Raw genomic sequence first — 18,803 nt, 5'->3', positions numbered from 1 at the left:
TTAGACTGTAATGACAAAGAAATTTTGGCAAGCATTGGGTACTTTTTAGTGATTTTCAGGGGCGATTTTCTCACCTACCCATATTCTTGCTTTTTGAAGTCTGCCTGTCTGTGTTTTCCTTTCAGATACCTCCTAATTATTTCTGAATGTCCTTGAGCTGAAAAGAAACAGAAATTCACCATATTCCCTTTTTTAGAAAGCAGTTTTCTTTTGCACTGCTTTGGCCAAGGAAGTGTTCTTCCAAACGTTTGTTTCAACTTATTGTTTTGGCTCATGTGCTGACAAACAAGTTAGACTCTTCTCTAGGACTCTAGTTAATTCTGGATATCTGGATTTTAACTTTTTTTTTTTTCCTCTTCATACCACTTGTTTTGCAGTTAAGGTATAGCTGTAGGGATATTGGTTTGAAATCTTCACTGCTGATGCCAAAAAAATCTGAATTTCAGTGGTAGTCTCCTTTATTTCAGTCATGTTACAGACAGCCAGCAGATATAGGTCATTGTCTCTGCTTGCTGTGTTGCAAAATACACAGAGGTTTGCTTGAGAAAACAAGTTGCTACTTGCCATGCAATTGCTGTGTGCTCAAACCTTCATCCTTTTCACAGTGGTTCTTTACTCTTCAATTTCTGTACAGGTGAAGGATTAACATTGGCCAGCTTCAGTTTTTTGCCACCTTTTGGACATTCTTGTGCAAAAAAAAAAATTCTACTTCTCACATAGAGCAAACGTAAAGAGTAGAATCTGCAATTGCAGTATTTTTGCTGTACTGTTTTCCCCCATGTTTGGGCCTTTTTGTGGTCCTTGTTTTATTGCCTAAACAGTTCACCACAGCATTCCAGGAATATGCATTTGTTGTTGCTTCCAACAGTATAAATCAGGAGACAGGACCTCTTGATTTTATTATTAATTCATTAATAGGAAGATAAGTTTTAAAGGTGATACTTTAGACTGTTGCTGGTATAGACAATCAATGGATTTTCTTTTAGTATTAAAAATTAATTTGTTTTCATGTTTCTCTTTTTTTCTTTTTTTGAATCTGTAGATAAATATTCAACATTTAACCATTACAAATGTGCTGTGTTTGGGGAATGTGATGGTAAATCATTGTATTTTGTAGCTTAAAGATGTGTGCTGCTTGTTTATTTCACTCTGTTAGAACAAGAGGATGAAGAAGCCAGTACTGGATCTCATTTAAAACTTATAGTTGATGCTTTTCTTCAGCAGCTTCCAAACTGTGTGAACAGAGACCTCATAGACAAGGTATTGTCATAGTTCTTTTTTTTTGTTTTTTTTCCAACTCTTAAAAATACATAATGCTACCTTAGATTGATTAGTAATAGAAACTGAAGCTTTGGAGTCTGTCAGTAGCTGAATTTGTTTTTAACTTTGAGGAAATATATTTTTCTTTCCCACATAGTAAACTGTTGCCCAGATAACATGTGAGCTGATACTCCTCTCATCCTTTCATGTTTTCTCTACCCATTCTCTTAGACTATAGTTTGTTTTAAAAGGAGTAGATCTGTCTTGTTGGTTTTTTTTTTTGAGATTTTTTTGGTTGTCTTTTTTTTTTTTTCTTCTGTTGCACCCTGACAAGTTACTCCTCATCTGTCTTCCTAAAGCTACTTTCTTTATTCTACTGGTCTGAAGAATCAGTTTGTGTTCCTGCAACTGTATGTTGGTCAGGGTCTATTCTAGACAAAAATTGAGTTTTTAAAGCAGTTCTACGTAACAAGCATGGCTCTGTAAATGGTACTCACGGAAAGAATGCTACATTTTTAAAATACATTGCAAACAATGTATTTTTAAAAAGAGATAACCCCACCATTTTAAGGTGAAGTATTATATTGACTTTTCTGTTTATAGGCAGCCATGGATTTTTGCATGAATATGAATACAAAAGCCAACAGAAGAAAACTAGTACGAGCACTTTTCATAGTTCCTAGGCAAAGGTAAGAAGAAGGGGGAAATTTGAATTGACCCTTTTGTTATTTAACATCTGTTTCTTGTTCTTTTTTTTTTTTAAACTGTTTAAATTACTGAAATCAGGTGCACATTCCAAGTCATGTTTGTTGGCTGTATTTACTCCTGATGTGCACTTCTGGAGTGATTGTTATCTAGAGAACAAAACAAACGTTTAAAATGAAATGGTATTTAATATAAAATGATTGAACAAAATACTTTGCCGTAGTATTGCAGAATTTTATTAGATCATCTTGTTCGGAGCTTGTGAATTTATGGTAGGTCTCCTCATAACTTTCTTTATTTAACTATGAAGGTAACAGTAAAACCCTACCTCTTAGTGCAAAAAAAAGGATGTATTTAATTCAGGAGAACTTGTACGATTTTATATGGGAATCTATCAATAATTAGAGCACAAGAAAGGAATATTTCTTATGACACTACTTCTTCTTTAATATCTGGCAATTACAGCCTTTTATCTTCTTCAGAGATACTTTGGAGTTTGCTTAAAGAAAACAAACAGGAGTTTGTGTGAGTTCTTCACTCTATAATTCATTCCTGTAGAATTTTCCTACCTTTTTTTTGTTGGCTTTCTATTAGATAGACATCTGCACTTGCTAGAAGAGCCTTCCTTACAGAAATGTTTGTAAGCGTGGAGATAGAATTGATAAATTCATTAGAATAGTGTTTCTTTTGCTTATGGTAAACTTGTACCCTAAATAGATGCAACTGAAGTAAGTACACTTATGGAGGAGTCACTTTTCTTGCTCCTCCTTGCCCTAATTTTCCTCAGAGGCTGTTTTGATGCTGCTTCCAGCTCTAACTGTTTCATCATCATCTTGGATTTCCTGTTCTATTTCACACTGCTTTGATTCCATTCCTTTTTGACACTGTTAGGCAAAAACCAGAGTGCTCCTTCATCATCTTACTAGTAGGCGCTCTGTAATCCAATAGTTTGTTTTGAGAGTAATTATTAAAAAAAAAAAAAAAAGATCAATTTGTCTGTAGGAACTCAATAGACCAATAAAGTTGGTGTGGTTGGCTCCAAGGGCTTGTTACCTTCTTGACATTGCAGCTCTTTAATATCTGGAACTGATACTGAAACAATTGAGTCACCTGATTTTCTTGCAGTTGTTCTTTAATTATAAATATTACTTTTAAATATTAAGTATTAATATCTTAATGCTTATTCTATATTAATTTCTTGTATTCTAATGCTCTCTTGCGCTGCCTGCTCTGAAACCCTCTGCATGTCTAAGTACATCAGCCTCCAGTTGTATGACCATCAGCCCAATTGTGTATATCTCCCTTTTCTTTTTGCCTGCATTAGCAATGCCCATCTCTGGGTTACTAAACATGAGCCACAGGATGTTGGCTGAGTGTTTTGTTTGGAACCACAAACAGTTGCAGTGAAAAAATAGCAGCTGAACTGCCCCATTGATGCAGACAGTTTTAAAGGACAGTCTGTGCTAATATTTGTTAGCTTTGTTACTGCGTTTGCTAAGGGAGCAGTTTTGCTTTCTTCCTTGAAGTCACCATTTACAATCCCTGTGGGAGAATTTCTTGTGTGTCTGCATAGCATGCAAGTTGCTATAAAATGCTACATATTGATTTCAAAAAACATACATACAAAGCTTTGAAGCAATGTTATACTAACAGTATTTCTGTTAGTGTATATTATATACAGTTTTGTGTATCCCTTCTCTGGGCTGTACTGCCATCTCTTTATTTGCCATTACTGTTGTTGCACAGTAGTTTTTACTAATTCCAGGAGTTCTTGTAGCATCCCTTCAGAATACCATTGGAGAAGCAGTATAGGAAAGCTTGTTATAGTTAAGTTCTCAATTTTTATTTTTATTTTTTTGAAGGTTAAAGGGAACAGTGTCCTTAAAGTATGGAGATAAAACAGCGTATTTTCTAAATGCGTTTAGTCTCCAAGCATAGTAGATAATGTAGTCTCAACCTGGCTGCTGTGTTTGCAGCCACAATAAGGGATCTCAAAACACAATAACATCTGTTTGTTCTTTGGAGTGATCACAGTTTCAAGAAATATGCAGACATAACAATTGCACCAAGAACATACAAAACATTGAAGGGGAAGTGGTTGAGGAGTAGCGAAAACTCTTTAAGGCCAAAATTATTACATAGTGCTGCTAGGGAGCTTTCTTGATTTCCCTTGGCTTGTGTAGATTGGGACAAGTACAAACTTAATTTGTCAGAGAAAGGAAGGCAGCTGTTCCTCAACTGTCAGTTGATTGGGGTCAGAATACAACATCATTAATTTGCTTTGTTGAATACTTACAAATTCATCACATTTAAACTTCCAGCTTCAATTTGAACCTGCAAACCAACAGAACAGAAAGCCTTTCTTAGAGATTTTTTTTTTTTTTCCAGTGCTAGTATAAAAGTGGCTTTCAGATCTTCAGGGAAGGATTGATTTAAAACTAAGAATGAGCCTTTTAATTCAGGACTGTATGGTTTGTACTAGAGTGACATTACAATGACTTGACCAATATTGTTTGCAGTTTTAGGACATTTATGTGCAATTCTTTGCTGTCTATCTGAATTAGTTTCCTGGACAGAAACACACACAGTTTTGCGCTCTGCAATCTTGCTGGGTTTTTTTGTTTTTATTTCTTAAATTCAATATGAAGTTTAAAATATCTTTTAAGGTTTCAAGTTCTAAACTATTTAGCTAAATGCTCAAATAAGGGTTGTGGTATGAAAATTCCACGGCATCATGTTCTTTCCGTTGAGTAGTGCAGGTGGCAGTTCTTACCTGTGCAAGACCTATGAATACATCTCATTTATCTGGATTATGTTTGTGCTTTCAAGCAGTTCTTTCTTGCACTGTTGCTTGGTGCTTTAAGCTGTCTCTTAAATAGGAACTCAGATAATGAATGTCCAAAATGTCCACTTCACTTTCTAATAAAATTTTGCATTTAAGGCTTTAATTGAACAAAGTCTTTGTTTTGTATGTAAATCGACATTTGAAATTCTTTAAAAAAAGAAAAAAAAACAACAACCTAAACTAGAAAACTTCTTAAATATATAACTAATGTGCAGTCTGTGAGATCCACAGCTGAGTAGGTTTCTGTCCTAGAACTTCGGTTATGTAAATACAGGTACCAGTAGGTGGTGCCACCTATATTGCAGTTTCTCCACTTTTGAATGCTAATTTTGTTTCCCGTGGAGCAAGTGAACAGATTCAGTGTCTGATAGCTAGTTTTACAATATTTGACCCAAGGCTTTTCCTTATTATATTTCACCTATTTAGAAACACTCAGTTTTAGTATTCTACCCATAAAGAAACCTTTTGTATTCTGTGATGAAGCAATAACGATGCACTGTAAGACTTAATTTTCCCTCAGGTATATTCAGTTTACAGAGATGAAATTATTAGCTCTCAGCAGGCAGCTACTTCAGATTAGAATAAAACTTTGTGCTGCTTTTTAAGAGATCCCACGCAGAAACTCTCTCAATTAAAGCACACCCCTCAACTCAGCCAAAGTCATTTCTCAATTTAGTTCATGCATGTATGTATAAAGTAATGAGACTTTCACTTCTTCTGAGTTAATGACTAAATGCTTATAAGCCTGGTAGTAATTTGCTGTAGTCAGTCATCCTTGACTGTATGTTCCAACAAGCTCAAAAAATGTAAATACTACTTCAGTTATTGATTAACAAAGAATAAAACTGTTAAATAGGTAACTGGGATACCTCTAATGTTTCACCAGGATTTTTGTACGTTATCACAAGGCCACATAGCTTTGCTTTGTTCAGGTGGTGTGTTTTTGTGCTTCTCTTCCACAATTTAAACATGGAATTTTCCCTGTTTCTTTGACATTGCCCAATTTTCATTGCTATTGCTTTTGTTTGGGCTTCGGTTTTGAGGTTTTGTCCTGATTTTCTTCCTTTCTTCATGAATCCAGCTCTGTTTCAGGCAAGCTCTACATGAATCCAGTTCTACTCTGTTTCAGGGCAAGCTCTATTTTTCTTTTTCTTTTTTTTTTTTTTTTTTTTGTGAAGTAAAGATCTTTCCTTTCACAGGCAGTTTCTCTCTTCAGATATCCAAAGTCAAGATGTTTCTCTCCCGTTGTATAAAAGAAGTTTTTTAGGGTTTATCTCCTGTTTACTGTATTCACTTCTGTTCTGAAAATAAGGCAAAGAAAGCATGTGTTTTGTTTTTATAAGGTTTTCCTAATGATATAAGACTCAAGTGTGATATCTGTGGTTGATTTCTCTCCATTTAAGAGTGACATATACAGAATTATGGAAAGCAGATCTATTGTCCAGTCTTTTGTGAAGCGATGTCATTAATCAAGTTTGAAGGCATTTATTCCATTTTTGCAGCCAGGTGCTCTGAAATGAGAAGAAACAAAGTACAAGCTTAGGAAAATACGAATTGCACACCAGAATTTCATAAGGGGAAACAGGTGATGCTACGAAATGGTTATGAAGGATTATAACTAAGGAAAGATGAATGAAAATAAGGAAAGTTCTTATATTTTGCAGTATTGCAATTAGTGTGATTCCTAGTTGAGGTTGCCACTTCACCCACTTAACATCATCTGTTGAGGTTTCCTTGATGCAATAACATTCCTGCATTCATTTACAAGTTCACTGCCTTAAGAATAGAGATCCTTACCTTCCTGGTTTTGTTTGCGATTATTCAAAACAAAAATCACCCACCCTCAAAAAAACAACAACCAATGACTAATGGAGCTCACTATAAGGATTTCTAATTTTGTATATCTATTTTGTCTGAATATTTCTTGTATCTGGAAATTGCTTGAAGACAAGAGGTCAAATTCCATGGTTAAGATGGTGTTTTCCATTTCATAGTCATTCTTTTTACAAGCAAAACAGTAACTCTGCTTGTAGACATAAACACTTTTATAACCTTGAACGTAAATTGATTGTCTGTTTTATAATCTCACTTGATATGTACGTGTCACCTTTGTTTGCAGGTTGGATTTGCTACCATTTTATGCAAGGCTGGTTGCCACATTGCATCCCTGTATGTCTGATGTAGCAGAGGATCTTTGCTCCATGCTGAAAGGAGATTTCAGATTTCATGTATGTCCTCCTCATTTAGCTTTTTGCATTCAATTTTACTGATTTGATAATCGTAATTTTTTGAGAAAGAGTAATGCTTTCTATCATGTAGACGCTAATTCTTAAGTTCAGCAACTCGAGCTAGAGTTGTTTTCTGCCATCTGAGCAGATTTGTTCTTAAATGCTTGATTAGTGTATTTTAAATTTTTTTGACTTATGAAGTATCTGTATATATACATTATTTGTAGTATCTTTCTTATTTTCCATGTTAAATAGTGATTAAAATAAGCTGTGTAACAATTGAAAGTTGCAAATCTTATAAACTACTCCAAACGAAAGTGTTAGCTTTCTGTAAATTAGTAACTTGCACTGGGAATGAGAATTGACTTAATTCTAACCAGGCCTCCATTACGAAGTTACTGTTGTAATATAGTGGTTACTATTGTAATATAGCACTTGCTTCTAAAATTTTGATTTTTACAGTTTTCACTAACCAAAGTTTTCATTCCTTGCAAATGTATCATAGAATGTTTCGGGTTGGAAGAGAGTTAAGATAATCTGGTTCCAATCCCCTGCTATAGGCAGGGATCCCTCCCACAAGATCATGTTTCTCAAAGCCCTATCCAGTTCACCTTGAGGGTGGGGGCATCCACATCCTCTCTGGGCAGTCTGTTCCACACTACAACTGATTGGTATTTTTCACTGTTGTTCCTTCTGCAGTATTTAAGTTAGTATAATAGAATTAATTACCCTGTACAGTGTTGATTCCTTCTGTTTTCTGAGTTTTATGGCACAGGTTTAAGAACTTTTTCATAATATTGACATAAAATGTATATTAATTGTTAACTGCAACTATTTAAGTCCTAAATGTACTCTTTATTCTCAGGGTAAGTTATTTATATATGTGGAGAAATAAAATTGTCTTGTTTGGTATGATTATGCTTAGAGCTAAAGCTGTTTTTCACTAAAGTTGTTGGATATCTAATTTAAAACAAACCAATCAAATGGAAAAGAACATCTGGCTGCTCTTTGGTAAGCCATACTTGAAAAAGCTGTCATTGTTCAGAATCTCCATACTAGTAGCAATCTTACTCATGTGCTTGTGAGTCAAAAAATACAATAGAATCTAGCCAATACTTTGCTATACCCAGTGTGATGGCAGTGGTTGATGGTTGATATATGCTTATAAATATAGAGATTGTAAAGAATTCTGGGGAGGTCAGAGTCAGAAGGGGAGGAAGTGCAAGAACAGATAAAGCATGAGAAACTGAGGAAATGTCAAACACTTCCAAATAGCAGTGCTACTTAAGAATGTTTGGCTGAAAGCAGTGTTCTAAGTTGGTATTTTAAAATCAAGTGTTTTTTTTTTTTCTTCAGGTAAGAAAAAAGGACCAGATCAACATTGAAACAAAGAATAAAACTGTGAGGTTTATTGGTGAGCTTACCAAGTTTAAGATGTTCTCCAAAAATGATACTCTTCACTGTTTAAAGGTTGGTGGTTAATAGCTGTACAGAATCTTGTACATGCTGATATTATGTCCCTATCATATTTCTCTTCAGGTAATTTTGATGTTGATCTGTAATAATTTCATTGCATAGGATGTTTGAAATCCTGATGTCTTGAACGTAACAAAATTGCTATTGAATTTGTTTGGAAAGTAATGGTAGAGTCTAAACTTTGGATCTAGGCTATTTGTGGAATACTTTTTAATTAGATGAATATTTCTAATTTTGTTAACAGTGAAGTTAATTTGCATTTTTTTTCTTAAAGACTGTGAAACACCTCAATAGTATATAGTAGCTAAAACTTACTGCTTTCTGCAGTTCAAAAAGATATTTAACACTTATGTTTTTATATAAATGCCTTCCAGATGCTTCTGTCAGACTTTTCTCATCACCATATTGAAATGGCATGTACTCTGTTGGAAACCTGTGGAAGATTTCTCTTTAGATCACCAGAATCTCACTTAAGAACCAGCGTTCTTTTGGTAAGAGGGAAGCATATTGACTTATGTGTGAGGGGAGTTGTCATGTACTGGGTTAAACCAATTAATGATTTTCTGGGTTTGTGATTTGGTCTGACTTAGCAGTGTTTGTGAATAGTGTCTTTGATGTCAGTTACAATGTTTGGGTATCAGGAAGTGAAACTTTTCATTCAAGTTTATCCTCAGTGTACAGAGAGGATAACCTCCTGAACTCTTTTAATAAAAGCAAAGTTGGTATGAGAGAGGATGAATCAGTCTTCCTGAAATCCTGCATCCTTGTTATGGATTAGAGCTGACGTGGACCCACTACATTCTAATCTGCTCTGTTGATATCAGCCTTTGTATTCTTGTGGACTTGCAACTGTTGTTGTTAATAGCTTATACAACACTGGGCAGACTCCAATTGCACCTACTGTGAGAATAGCTTTCTGAGCATTTTCTGGAGAGCTCCCGTTGATTTCTAAAACTGTTCATGACTTAAAAGAAAAAAGAGTTTTTCTGAAACAAAAACTATTGCACTTGAATTACAAATAGTGTATTTGGTACTATTTGTGGGAAAGCATTAGTAAATGGAGCAAGGGAAGGTGTTTTAATGGGAGATGAAGACAGTTGTGGAACATGGTAGTCTTTTTCCTTGGATAACCATCTGTGATTCTGAATTTGAAGAACAAGTTTTTGAAAACACTGGAGGAAGGGATTTTAAAAATAGAGGTTCATGATAACTGAGATAAGTGTGGAAGTGTTATCCTTATGTCTGGATAAGTACTGGCAAAGATTTAAAAATAATGGGCTGGTTTGGGGCTTCTTTTTTCTGTATGAATTTGATTCCTTATTAATGTTTCCTGTCTTGTAAGGTGATCCTAAAATTTTGTGTCCAAGGGAAGACAAGTGGTTGAAGTGCTTCAAAGGTAGACGTTAGCAGTAGGAAATTGCATTAAATTAACAGCAGCTAAAGCAAATGCAATCCAGTGACTAAACCATTTTTTTAATTAGAAGTCTGATGACTAAATTTTTTAATGTTCCTTGCTGACCTTCAAATCCTTGTGTTGTGGCAAGATTAGAGATGTGCATCTGCAGTAATGAAAGTAGTCACTGCATGTGGAGGAGAAAGCAGACATAGATTGTGCTCCTGGAAGGGGGTAGCTTCGGAGTCTCATTGTAGAGGCAAGGCTTTTAAAACCTCTGTAATATCATTGTCTTCTGTACGTATATCTCCTATCTCACAAAAGCACAGGCTTACACTTGATAGGTGTTTCTTTTGAATCTATAGCCTGCTTTTCTGTCCTACAGAGTTAATAGTGTAGCAATTGTTACATACTTGGCTATAGTGCAGTACAACCTGTTTTCCACAATAACATTGTTTCTTTCTGAGCCTCTTTGAACATCACACTGTTTATTGCTCTGGTGCTGTCACAAGAGGAAAAAGATGGGTAAATTAACTGCAGATCTTTGTGGCGGAGTCCTTTTTGAAAGGAAGCAGAAATATCTCAATTTTCTAAAGATTTGCCAGCTGATGGAACTACTATGATATATTACTGATTATTTAAAGATTCATGTTTTATTAGGGCAATTTTTATTTCTTTTAACTCTAGCGAGTCTTTCAAATTCCATCCCCTGTATGTAATTACAAAAAAATAAGACACAACACTAAGTTGGCTATAGGGTTGGTATGTTGATAAATGGGTCACTTGAATTGCTGCTTTGGAAGGAAGGCCAGCGTTATCTTGACATATATTTATGTAATGTTATCACGATAAAATAGCATTCTTGTGTTACACCGTTGTTGTTTTTCCATTTGTTTTTTTTAAAGAAATGCTTGTAGCTTTGTTTTTGCTATCCAAAAGACTGCATCAGTCCTAAGGATTTTAGTCAAATTTAGCCAAATTATTTTTAAAACTCTAAAGCATTATCACTTGTTTTTGTAAACATATGGGATTGACATTACCCAGTAGCTCAATTCTTGGGTTGACTTGTTCTATTGATCAAATTGAAACAGTAGAATACTGATTGTACAGACAGACATTTTGATGAAATAGTTACCTCCAGTTAGAACTAGAATATATTAACTCACTGTAAAAATAGTGCTTCCAAGAAAGTTGAAAACTTGTTTCTGAAGTGCTGGAACACATGGAGGGGCAGGATAGCAGCTCGTAGTAGAGCATAGCAAGTGTCGTAAGACAATAAACATGCTTTCCCCTGACGCATCTAGAAAATCTACAAAATATTCCTAGCATTACACAGTGAGGTTTTGAAACTTTCTGATTTTAAGTGCCTTTTCCCTCCTAAGTGTAAACAGCACATAAAGCAATTTCTGTTCCCAATTGCTAAAGTGCTGTGCATCCATTAAGTATCTGTAAATTTTCTGTTATCTGACAGGAATTTCCCATTTGGAGAGGAACGCTCGTAGGGAATAAAAGAGGAGGCCATTTGTGTCATAGAAAAGGTTAAAAATGAAGTGCATTAGTGTTGGTGTCGTATTGAGACCTCCAAGGCAACAGATAGTGTAATTTTCCTAGATTGTGTCTATTTGTGGTGTTACTGTTACGCAAAAGTATTCTTTGGCATTGAATTATCAGTTGAAACCCAAGGCTAGGGAGCTGTTCAAGTATGTTTACATTTATGTTTAACTGAACCATTTAAATGAACTGGTGAAAGAAACTTGAGTTTGTTCAAGTTCACTAGAAAGTTCATTAGCTTGAAAAATTTGTGCATCTTCATGAAAGGTTTATATCCTTGTCATTGTTTGACTGGACTGTATGAATAGATACATAAACGTGTGTGTGTGTATTTGTATCTTAGTTTGTCTTTTGTATTTGTGTGAATTACCAATAGGTGACCTCTGCTGAAAAAGTAGTTTTAAATCTGTGCAGCTTTTTTTCCCATTGAACCACCTTAGAGTGATTTAGAACGTATCAGTTTGATGTACCTTAAAAATGCAGTTTGTAGAATTATGTGCATATATATGCATGGAAAGGTTTTGTAATCTAATTAAGCTCATCTTCCTCTTCAGCTGTAAAAATCAGCAGCCTAGAACTGGTACTTGTTTCTGTACAGAATTTTATGTTAAGGAATTGTTAAAAAGCCACAGAATCTGTAAGTATATTATCAAAATGAAATATGGAGAAAAGATTATACTCAGTGAGGAAAATGAGGACAGTCCTTAACAATCACAGTAATTGGTGTTGACATATGTAACAAGCTTTGGCATGTCTCATTCTTTTTCCCCGAAATATTCCTTTGTGGTAGATACAGTTTTCTGTGTAGTTTATTCTGCTTTGGTAAATAGCAACAACAGAGCACGTAATAAGAAAAATGTCATTGCTTAAACCACTGAAAATTCCTGTGAAACCATCAATACAAACTTTTTGGAGCTGCACATTGCTGTATGAAGTAGGTTGGTGTTCTCACATCGTTACATCACATGGGTCAAGAAATCAGTATTTCAGCAATGTTAGATTAGACGTGGTTAATGAAATGAGCCACTTTATTCAGAATACTATTTTATTGAGCTAAGCAGTGCATTTAGATTTCAATTTAAACTGTGGCTATCCTTCATAAAAGTAGAGCTTGTAAAGAAAAATAACATTGACAAAAGCATAAACCATATCATCTTTGCTTTATTTCTTCTCTCCAGCCAAGCGTTTGGGTCTCACGATCTTTTGTATCCTTTGTTCCAAAATTAACTACAACAGACTTAAAAGTGGCTTGAGAATGTAGTAATCAACATCATTAACTGATCATTTGCATTTACAGGAACAAATGATGAGAAAAAAACAAGCAATGCATCTTGATGCACGCTATGTTACAATGGTAGAGAACGCCTATTATTACTGTAATCCCCCTCCAGCTGAAAAAACTGTGAAGAAGAAACGTCCTCCCTTGCAGGAATACATTCGTAAGCTTCTTTACAAGGATCTCTCAAAGGTCACCACAGAGAAGGTAAATCTCTTCAAGTCTTTTATAGAGGTGTTGCTGAAGGTGATATACTGTAAAATTTTGGAGGTTTGCAAATGGTGATTTTCTTAATTGCAAGGAATAGGAATCATTTTGGTATGACTGATTGTTAAGATTGTTTTGTTTCTTCAAATACAGATAGATTTATATTCTCCACATCAAGACCTGAACAGACAATGAAATTAGAATTTTTGTGCTAAATATCTTGCATTCAGAGTCAGAGATAAAAGATAACTGTTAAATACACACTGTGAGAAGAAGGAAGCTATGGGGCAGATTGGAACTGTTTGATTAGTAGCTAGAGAGCAGCAGTTCGGTTGTGTCTATGAAGTTTTCCATAGCTACTACAGATGTAGAAGATGTTTGAAGAAAAGAATTAGGTTTCTTGCAGATGCTTATTGGAATTTTCTTCCAACTTGTGTGTGTGGGAGGGGGGAGCGCATTAGGTAACAGTGAATATTTTGATATTTTATGTGCCAAAATGTGAAGCTTGTCTTAAAATTTTGCTTAGGTCCTGAGACAGATGCGCAAACTGCCTTGGCAGGATACAGAAGTAAAAGACTATGTCATATGCTGCATGATCAACATCTGGAATGTGAAATATAATAGCATTCACTGTGTGGCCAACCTCTTAGCAGGGTTGGTCCTTTACCAGGAAGATGTTGGAATTCATGTTGTGGATGGAGTGCTAGAGGATATTCGACTGGGAATGGAGGTATAAAAATTAAAGTCAAGATTAACCCACACACATCTACTTACATTGGAAGGAAAACAGTAAAATAATCCCACTTAGAGGAAAGAGTTATTATTTTCTCTTTTGTCTGACTTTTCTACCCATCCTTCAATTGTTTTTAAATGAACCTCTACAAAGAAAACTAGTAATAAGAAAAAGAAGTCAACGAAGATTCCTAGGACAGTTGTTTTCCTTCTTTGTCATAATAAAGTTGTGCAGTTTGTCTTTACGCAGCGTAGTCAGATTGCTGGGGCTTAAGTCACTTGAGACTATTCCATGTTTTGACAGTTTATAATTACAGTTTTCTGGGCAGTAAAAAAAAAACAGTCTTAGATTTTGGAATGAAAGTATGTTAAATATGTATAAATATTTATAGAGGCTACTTGCTGACTAGCTTTCATAATTGTCTTCATTGCTTTTTAGTTTTGTGTAATACTTGTGATGAATTTTATCAGCTATTTATACTGCTTTTCTCTTAAAGAAAATAAAAACACAAAGATTCTGTTGTGACTACACGGTAAGATGGTTTTGGTGTTTTTTTTTTGTTTGTTTTTTGTTTTTCATAAAGGTTAACCAGCCAAAGTTTAACCAGCGGCGGATCAGCAGTGCCAAGTTTTTGGGGGAGCTTTATAATTACCGCATGGTGGAATCAGCTGTAATATTTCGAACTCTGTATTCATTCACATCATTTGGTGTGAACCCTGATGGTAGTCCTAGTCCGTTGGATCCTCCAGAGCATCTTTTCAGAATCAGACTTGTGTGTACAATCCTTGATACCTGTGGGCAATATTTTGACAGAGGATCCAGCAAACGGAAACTTGATTGCTTCCTTGTATATTTTCAGGTATTGTAAACTTTTGTTCCACAGATTTCTTTAACAGCACAGCCTATTATTTATTTCTCTTGGTTGTTCTCTAGTTTTTCAAGTCCTTTCTACCTAGTAGCTGTTTTATTTTAAAGAAAAGTGTACATCCGTACGTAGATGTTACTTTTGCTCCAACAGTGTGGCCTAGCAGTTGATTCACTGAAGATTTAGGTCTGTCACTTAGGGTGTCCCAGTGAGTGGAGAAATGGCCTTACAGAAACCCTATGAAATCCAGTGGAGGTAAATATCAGGTCTTGTTGATGGGGTGGAGTAGCTCTGTGTGGCAGTGCAGTCTGGTACCGACTATCTAGAAAACAGCTTTGCAGGAACAAAGTCAAACTTCCTAGACTAAGTGAACACAAGAGTCAGTTCTGCACCATTGTAGTACGCTGTTGAATTTCATCACTATGTTGTCTTGGCAAGAGTGTAACCAGCAGATTGAAGAAAGTGATTTTATTTTTTCCTTTGGCTTGGTGCTTGAGGCCATGTTTAAAACATTTTTATCCAGCTGAGGGTTTCCTCATAGATGAGAGCTCTGGAACTGAGCCAAATCTATTGGAGGGTCACCAAAATGATCAGGAAGCTTGTGATTCTCTTGTGAAATTGCTCAGTTCAGAGGGGAAGGTTAAATAGGGAGCGATTAGATTGCTATCTTCAGCTGCCTAATAGAGCTAGTGAAGAAGGAATGCACAGGGAGAGAATGAGAGGTAATAGCAAAAAGATGCAGAAAGGAGAATTCTGACTGATGGATTTAAGGGGGAAAAGATGTCATGGCAGGAGTTTCAAACACCAAAATACATTCCCTTGGGAAGATGAAGAATTCCAGTCTATGTGGCTAATGCTATAAGTGTTTGGACTCGATTTCTTTCAGCTTTCTTCTTTAAATTACACTAAAACAAGAATATTCAAATTAATAATGTAATGTGTGTTTTCCTTCTTTAAGGATGCAAATCCTTTGTCTGTAAATCAGATGTATTTTAAACCCAAATAAGTGAAGGAATCACTGTATTTTTTTAATGATTTCAACAGATGTTCATCTGTCTGTCACCTTTTCAATAAAGTTGCTATTATTCCTTCACTTTCAGACCCAATTTTGGCATTCTCTTTGTTTCCAGATTCAGCTCTGAGATTCTCTTTCCTGAGTCAGATTGAATTTTTATATTTCTATTGCAACTTACATGTACTAATTTTTTATGAAGTGAGCTGGATAATAAATGACTTGATGGTAGCTACAGTCTTAAATCTTTTTGTAATATTTACTGCACCCTCCATGATATGCTTTGGGGGAAATAAATTGTCTTGAAAATAGACATAGGAAGAATTCAAAAGCTGGACAGTTTCTAAGTGTTCATCTCTTTAAAAAACTAATAATCTGCCTTTAGAAGGCACCTCCTTTACCAGTGCTTTCTGTGCTCAGTTTTCATACTTCTAAGAGTCTTTATAATGAAATAAGAATATCCTTAATGTTTGTGATGCCCAGCATTGTCAATCATAACTTAGTGTTAGCAAAATATCTAGTAGTTGTATGAAATAGAGTAGTGATGTGAAATCTTCTGCATTTTCTACTGTACAAATGTGACCAGGTGTTAAGATCTTAGTAAGTGAAAGAGTTTATAAATGCCAGTGTGTATACAACTTAACTGAATATTTTGTATTCTAGCGATATGTTTGGTGGAAGAAAAGTCTGGATGTCTGGACGAAAGACCACCCATTTCCTATAGATATTGACTATATGATTAGTGATACACTGGAACTCCTCAGACCAAAGATAAAGCTCTGCAGTTCTCTGGAAGAAGCTATCAGACAGGTGCAAGACTTGGAACGAGAATTCTTAATAAAACTAGGTAAGAGAATGAGCATTAGGGATTGCATTTGTGTATTCCTTAGGTTACTGTTGTCACAATGACGATGGGTAAGTATTGTTGTTCTCATTATATGGTGCTTTTATTGTCCTGATAGTTCTTCTACTTTATTTGTATTTTTGTCGTTTCCCTTGAGATCATATAGTCTCTGTAACTCTTATACGATGGAGTATTTAAAAACAGAAAACCATAAAACCACCCAAGTGTATATGATTATATTGCCTAATACAAAAAGCAGGGAGTTCCTGCACACTGTTACTGTAGCCTGTTGATTGGTGAGCACTGACAAAGGCCGATTCAGTCATTCTGGTAGATTGGTTGCTTGCATCTGTTGTTCCTTCCCAAGTCTGGATTTGACTAAAACTGCTGTTGTCAAAGTAAGCATTAGTGTAAGATTGCAGTGGAAGGGAGATGTGTTGCTTTCCAAATGCTGTCAGGTACTTTAATCCTTAGATTTCTTTTGGAATTAATTTTGGATGGGTCTTACATTTCAGCAGAGACCAATAGAGATGACTTATTTTAATTGGATGATTAAACTTTTTTTCCTTGAAGTGTCTGTCAGCTAAGTTGAATGCTAGCCTGTAGTTCCTGTTCAGAGTACTGGAATGTGTATCTTTAAATCCCGCTCCAGGTATGCATTTAAAATCACTACATTTTAGGAAAAAATGCTAGGCTTGCAAAACAGCTCAGCTGGCCAAAAAAAACTGGTTAGTATTTGTCTGAAACTATTGTCATCGTGTTAACTTTAACACATTTTATAGCTAGCCTTTCTTATTAGTTACTGGAAACTACTATGCTCATTTCTTATTATACGGAGTTGTTTTTTAATCTTCAGTTTTTATTTGAAGACCAGCTTCTTCTTGACAAGCTTTTGTATTTAAATTTTGTATGTTAATTATAGCCTTGTAAGCATTTCATGTGGGTAGACAAGTTAAATTTTTGGAATGTCCTTTAATCCAGTGGGATGAGTTGTGTAATTCCCAAGTAAATGCATTGGAAGTTATATTTTAAAATGCATTTCTATCTTTAATATGCTGGCTGTTTAATTAACGTGCCTTAAAATTGTCTAGATAGTAACTGAAACACAGAAATTTGGTTATGGTATGATCTAAATCACTAAGTTTTATGCTCTCAGATAAGTAAGAAGTAACTTAATTCTTTTGCAAGGCACTTAGGAATTCCTTTGTACAAATCATAAGAACTTTTGTCCTCTGAGTTGCTGTGGCTGTAACAGTTGAATTCAGTGTAGTTAAGTGTGTTGGAGGGGATTTGTTCACTGAATATGAGCCAGTACTGGAGAACAACATTTTATTGTGTTTGTTCTGGCACCAGCAAAACTCATCAACAGTCCAACCTTTTAAAAAGGGACTTCCTCACCCTCTCTTCTTTCGAAATGTTCTGGTTTTTTGATACTACACTTGCTGATAAACTTCTGTATAAGGTGGGATATTAGGACTGTTTGTTGTTGGCCTCAGAGAGATCGTCATCTGTCCTTCTGGTCTCTGAAGGCTGTGATGACAGATGTGAACATGTCTGCAGGAAACTAGGGTTTTTTCTTACATCAGTAAGAGCTTTACTAAAACTAGAGTCCGTGAGCTGTTTGTTTCCACAATTCATTGGCCCAGGAACAATAGTACCAAGAGCATGTTGTGCTGAAGATCACAACGTCCTTTGCTTTTTTCAATCTCAAGTGTAACTCCAGACAGAAGAGTGGGGTATACTGTGTTGCATACAGACCTTGAGTTGGGGTTTGACCACTTCCTGTACCACTCTGGTGATTTTTTTAATATTTTTTTTTTTGTAATGAGAATGAACCTTTTGTATAGTTATGGAGCAGCACGGATTTTGAAGAGCACAGCATTTGTAAAAAGGACAAAATAATGGTTTGAAACCTCTGGGATATGGAAAAAGGTGTGTATGTGTTCACAACTGAAATCTTGACTATCTACCATATAGCCATATACACAAATCATTTCATTTCTGATATTTTGTCTCAATGAAGCATAACTGCAAGGATTCACCTCTTCCTTAAACTGTTCTTTCTGATCTTAGCTGTTGCCTTTTGAGATCTCGTAAAAAGACCAGGGATAACTGTATTGAAATTCTTAAAACCAGCTGCAGGCAGAGCAGAAAAAAAAAAAAACAACCAAACAACTCTGGTATGCTCCAAACTACTTGTCTATTCAGAATCCAGACCTCTGGTTAGGAATTGCATACTGCTGCATTTGTTCTGTGTGTGTGGCAGAGAATGAATGAGGAATGCCCCAAGCACAGATGGGATGTGTTCATTTGCTGTCCAGAAATCTTTAAGCTAACTGTAAACCATAAGTGTGTGGTTAGGAAGATTTCAAAGTATGAATGTTAAACTGTATGGCAACTGTATTGAC

The 18,803-nt window shown here is 35.4% G+C and overlaps 1 protein-coding gene across 4 annotated transcripts in view; it reads left to right on the top strand.

Annotated features, from left to right (window-relative positions):
• Nucleotides 1-18,803, top strand: part of UPF2 (UPF2 regulator of nonsense mediated mRNA decay) — a 56,088-nt gene that overhangs the window by 18,940 nt on the left and 18,345 nt on the right. For all 4 annotated transcript variants that reach the window (XM_085215784.1, XM_085215793.1, XM_085215774.1 and 1 more), the window contains 9 exons: nucleotides 1,157-1,260; nucleotides 1,864-1,949; nucleotides 6,930-7,038; nucleotides 8,395-8,508; nucleotides 8,889-9,005; nucleotides 12,756-12,941; nucleotides 13,468-13,671; nucleotides 14,258-14,533; nucleotides 16,215-16,398. In XM_085215784.1, coding sequence (XP_085071910.1) covers nucleotides 1,157-1,260; nucleotides 1,864-1,949; nucleotides 6,930-7,038; nucleotides 8,395-8,508; nucleotides 8,889-9,005; nucleotides 12,756-12,941; nucleotides 13,468-13,671; nucleotides 14,258-14,533; nucleotides 16,215-16,398 — 1,380 coding nt within the window. The remainder of the gene's footprint in view (nucleotides 1-1,156; nucleotides 1,261-1,863; nucleotides 1,950-6,929; nucleotides 7,039-8,394; nucleotides 8,509-8,888; nucleotides 9,006-12,755; nucleotides 12,942-13,467; nucleotides 13,672-14,257; nucleotides 14,534-16,214; nucleotides 16,399-18,803) is intronic.

Source organism: Meleagris gallopavo, chromosome 1, assembly GCF_905368555.1.
Source record: "Meleagris gallopavo chromosome 1, MGAL_WU_HG_1.1, whole genome shotgun sequence".
NCBI lineage: Eukaryota > Metazoa > Chordata > Aves > Galliformes > Phasianidae > Meleagris > Meleagris gallopavo.
This window is presented reverse-complemented; position numbering and strand designations above follow the sequence as displayed.